At 35.0% G+C, this 5,096-nt stretch overlaps 1 protein-coding gene across 1 annotated transcript; it reads left to right on the top strand.

Moving 5' to 3' along the window:
- Positions 1 to 1,971: 1,971 nt before the first annotated feature.
- Positions 1,972 to 3,316, top strand: LOC111691920 (cytoplasmic polyadenylation element-binding protein-like). Its single transcript, XM_023455454.1, has one exon. The coding sequence runs from the start codon at positions 2,237 to 2,239 to the stop codon at positions 3,236 to 3,238; it is 1,002 nt and encodes a 333-aa protein (XP_023311222.1). The 5' UTR covers positions 1,972 to 2,236; the 3' UTR covers positions 3,239 to 3,316.
- The last annotated feature ends 1,780 nt before the right edge of the window (positions 3,317 to 5,096 follow it).

Raw genomic sequence — 5,096 nt, 5'->3', positions numbered from 1 at the left:
GACAGAACGTTGGCACCACTGGACGTGGTGGATTGCAGAAACTTTTCCAGCAGCCTACGTATACACTCGTATTTGTATTAAAAAATTAACAGGAGTGTCAATATTCCAATTATTCGAATCATCCGATTATGTCCATAACTAATTTATACCCTAATTTGCTGCTTTTGTGCTTTTTGCCATTTTTAATAACGTGACTTAAGACTTGATGTTTATGAATTAAGTATAACTCCAAATCCATACAATGTTTCAGAAGATCTTCTTTATCAGTGGTAAGAAGCGCAGAAATATTATATAAAATTGAAAAGTAATTAGAATGAACTTTCAATAATTCAAGTCTCTCGTCAATTGAGTTAATAATTGTATTCAAAACGACAAAGAAAATCTCAAGTTTAAATTTTTGACACGGATCATTTATTGGCTCATCCTGAGATTCATACAAAAATTGTTTTGTTTTCTTTTCTTGGACGGGCTCTAGTTTCTAGACAAAACCTTGCATCAGTTTCTAGTTCTTGAGCTAATTCATCTGCATCGACTAATACCTCTTGAAAGTATTTATCATTTCTGCAACCCCGGAAGTGGCTGCCAAGTAATTCTAAGGATCTAGTAGACTGGACAATATTTAAGTCGGGGCTCTGCAAAAGCTTGCTAACCAAGTTGATTTTTATTTAAAACATCATACCAAAAAACAATCCATACCAAAAAATCGAACCTTTTTATTTTTTTGCTAAGGTTACGGTTACAGTGCAAGCGATTTCGCGCGAATTACGGTTCGCGCGAAATTGCGCGAATTCGCGCGAACTATCAAACCTGCACAAACAAATGCAGGTGGTTACAGTACATGCGAATTAGTAGCGCTAATCGCTGCTAGAAGTTCAAACAGGTTTGTTTTTTTCGCGCGAACTGAATGCGATCGCGCGATTGTTTTAAGTCTTGTTCAATTGTCTCACAGTAATTATCAGAGATATTTTCAAAATGGACAGTGAAAAACTTATTTTCTTGGTGTTTGATAGAAGGCTATTGTGGGACCAAAAGAGTAAGGGCTATCACAACCGTGATAAATCACGGAAATTGTGGGAAGATGTGGCAACAGAATTAAATGTTAGCAGTTAAGTATATCTTTTTTCGTTTTATTTTGTAGTATACATCACAGAGCATAGGCATGCATGTAAATAATTGTAAATATAAGTACAGTACAATTTATATAATTACTTATATATTATTATACTGCTGTGGTATTGCACCGATTTCGCTATTAAAATATTGTTTAAATGTGTCTCGTACGTCGTATGCTCTATTGGCAGATCTGTTGTTTACACGTGATGTGAAATTGTAATTACTCTGTGAATTGAATAGCTCGGATTGTAATACATTGGACTGATTGATACCTTCTCTGTCTATAATAATATTATGTAATACGCAAATACATTTTACTATTATATCCACCTTGTCAGGATGACATTCTATAGGTTTGTTAAGCAGTCTCCACTTTGCTGCCATTATTCCAAATGAACATTCTACCGTTCTTCGACTGCGTGACAGTCTGTAATTAAAAATTTCTTCTTCGCGTGAAAGATTTCGTTTAGAATATGGTTTCATTAAATATGATTTTAGAGGATATGCATCATCACCTAGTAAAACGTGCGGAAGGATTACTTCGGAATTAGGTAGTTTCTTATCTTCTGGAAGAAAACGTCCGTTTTCTAATTGCTCATATAAAGTGGAAGATGCGAATGTTCCGCCATCGCTTTGCTTGCCATATCCACCCATATCAATGCATAGCAATTTATAATTTGCATCAGCTACAGCTTGTAGTACTACGGAAAAGTACTGTTTGTAATTATAGAACATAGTACCCGAGTTTTTTGGGCATTTAATACGAATATGTTTTCCGTCAATACAACCAACACAGTTAGGGAAATTCCACTTGTCATAAAATGTTGAAGAACTTTTTAATAGTAATTCCTTTGTAGGCTGAGGTAAATGCCGTGTCTGTAATATTTCCCAGATGGCTGTACAAGTTTCATATATGACTCTTCTTATTGTACTATGTGACATTCTGAATGAATAGGCTAAAGAACGAAATCCAAGTCCAGTGGAGAGGAATCTGTAACAAAATAAAAAAAAACCTATAGCTATACAGGGTGACTCAGTCATCAGTACATTATTTTTGAAAAACTAATGACTGAATCGCCCTGTATATTTTACAAAATAAATATTCTTATCTTAGTATCTACTTATGCATTTCCTATACCTATATTTCTTGTTTACACTTTTAGGTGAAGTAGCAAAAACCAAATGGAAAGGATTACGAGATACCTTTCGAAAAGAGTATCAGAAAACTATTAAATACAAACAGTCCGGTGCAGCAGGAGGGGAAAAAAGTGGTTCTTCTTGGCCATACTTCGAGAGTTTGTATTTTTTGGCAGATCAAATGACGCCACGGGAAACTTCGGGAAATATTTCGTTACCTAGAGAGAATTCATTATTACCAGTAAACGAGAAATCAAATAACGGACTAGACGCAGAACCAGAGTCTCCTAAAACGCAAAATACCGACGATAACCATACGAACGACGCAATACAGGTTTTACAATCTACAAGTACTGCCAACCAATCTAAACGACCTAGGGAAGACCAAAATTTATTGCCTGAAACACAACAGCAGGAGCCATTACGTAAACAGCAGGAATCCTCAAGCAAGAAACAACAAACTCTGCCATCGAAATCTGCAAAACGCGGAAATGATGTCCAAAAGAGGATGCTTGCTTTAGAAGAAGAAAAACTAAATTTTTTTAAACAAAGAAAAGTGGAAACAGATATACACAAAGATTATGACTACCATTTTTTAATGAGTTTACTACCTCATTTCAAAAATGTAAAAGATGAAAGAAAGCTCCATGTACAGTTACAGCTGCAACAAGTTCTTCTGAACGAGATAACATCCTACAAAAGTCAGCCATCAGGTCACGTAATTCTCCCAAATAGATTTTCCGGGGTCCACGCTTCATATTCTACTAGTACTACTCCTCAATCAGAACCATCACCTGCTTCTTCAACTCAATCGAGCTGGTATGACTTATCTTCACCTCCACTTTTCTCTCAACCTTCCGTATCCCAGCATTCCAATTCACTAAATAGAAATAAACCTGTTCCTGAAAATGAAGTTCCAGAGGAGGAACACCAAGACTGTCGAGAAGACTATAGTATTGCAACATATGTTACCAATTTCACGGTTTAAAATTAACATTACCCTAATTTTACTACAAGTTTTACTTACCTTAATGTTATTGTTAGCTTTTCGGATGGAGAAATACATTTCCTGAAGTTACACTGTTTTCTTATTGCCTCATCTATTGCATTCAATATATAAGAGTATGTGTCATAACTCATTCGATAATATTCAAAGAACTTTATCGGTTGCAGCTTTAACTCTTCAAAAATCTGGTAATATTCACTTAAATGATGATTTGCGTATATTTCATTAACCCAGAACCGCCTATTTTTCTTATTAAATGCAGATAATCTCAATACTGAATTCTCGGAGAGATAAAATTCTTCTTCGACATCCATAACTTGAAATGTTTAACACCTTCCGCGTCCTATACTTCAATGAAACTGATAAAATCGCTTTCAATCGCGCGAATTTTAGAAACACCAGAAACCATTGCTTGTTCGCGCGAGTAAGCGCATACACGCGCGAATTGTGATTCGCGCGAAATCGCTTGCACTGTAACCGTAGCCTAAGCTATCGGATCGCAAGTCAAATTGTCAGGAATATCTACTAAAGCATCGTAAATATCCTCAAATTGATATTTTAATGCTTTAACAGATTCTATACGGCTTTCCCAATGTGTATCACTAAGAGGTTTAAGAGTCAAGAATTTTAATTCTTCAGTATAGACCTAGACCTATGTATAGAAGCTGAAAAAAGACATAGATGGTCTGTACAAAAGAAAAAAAATAAGGTTTCAAATGTGGCTTTCACAGCGTCATTAATAACTAGATTTAAAGAATAGCTGCACATGCTACGAACATTGCTCTGTTATTAATATTAAGTACTCTCTTTTGGACACCAACATTTTTCCCTCGCATCTTGGCCCCGTTGTCATAACCCTGGCCTCGTACGTTTTTAACGTCCAAACCCATATCTTTAATTTTTGACAGCACGACTTCTGTAAGACCGTAACCAGTACTGTCATGTACAGGCCAATATTCTATAAAATTCTCTTTAACTGCAAACGGATTGGGCTTTACATATCGCAATATGATTGTAAGCTGCCCTACTCTGTTTTTATCTGGAGTGCAGTCCAATATAACGGAAAAATATTTTGAGTTATGTATATCGCAATTTTTTTATTTTCTAATATTACTTGAAATGTTCTGTATTAATTCATTTTGGATATTGTGGCCTAAATAATGAGTTTTTCTTATAGTCGTTTCAATTTTATTTAAATACTCTTTTATTACTGCGTCATATTTAGCAAGCAGTTCAATTGTTTTTAGAAAGTTTCCATTGTTGTGAACGCATAATTTCTCAGGGGACCCCCGAAAAGCGAGTTTTGGTCAGCCAGGAAGAGTATAATGGATATTATTCTTCCTAAAATATTTTTCCAATGCTTTTTCATTAAATTAAAAACTTTCTGGTGCGTAGCATCAATAGTAGTGTTGTTTTAAAGGATTTTTCAAGCATTTTCCACTTATTGCAATTCATAACATGTATTTTGTTAACTTAATGAGAACTCAGCGTTTCTGAAAGATGCTTCAAATCATCAAATAAAGAAGTACATTTATCACTCGTAGAGGAGAACAACTGGCACGGAAAACAATAAACTGAATTCAATGACTTGGAATATATTAGCCATTCCCTTAAACTGTTTTCCCCGTTAGCTAATTTTCTGTAGTAATTTTTACAAGTAAATTGGTGGATTCACACAAATAATACAAAATGGAGAAATTACGATTTCTGTTTAACATTTGCAAAAAGTATCTTCTAGAAAATTCTGAATATGGTACGGCTTTAACTGTTGCTCTCGTAACTCTCGCCACACACTACAGATTGAGATACATTGCCTTATAGGCGTCGAGAAATTTGTCTT

The sequence above is a fragment of the Anoplophora glabripennis genome, unplaced genomic scaffold (genome assembly GCF_000390285.2).
Source record: "Anoplophora glabripennis isolate ALB-LARVAE unplaced genomic scaffold, Agla_2.0 scaffold677, whole genome shotgun sequence".
Lineage (NCBI taxonomy): Eukaryota > Metazoa > Arthropoda > Insecta > Coleoptera > Cerambycidae > Anoplophora > Anoplophora glabripennis.
The sequence above is the reverse complement of the archived record's forward strand: the minus strand, read 5'-3'. Positions and strand labels throughout refer to the sequence as shown.

Excerpts from the sequence above, each read along its gene's own strand:
- LOC111691920 (XM_023455454.1), top strand. The coding sequence starts at position 2,237 with ATGCATTTCCTATACCTATATTTCTTGTTTACACTTTTAGGTGAAGTA.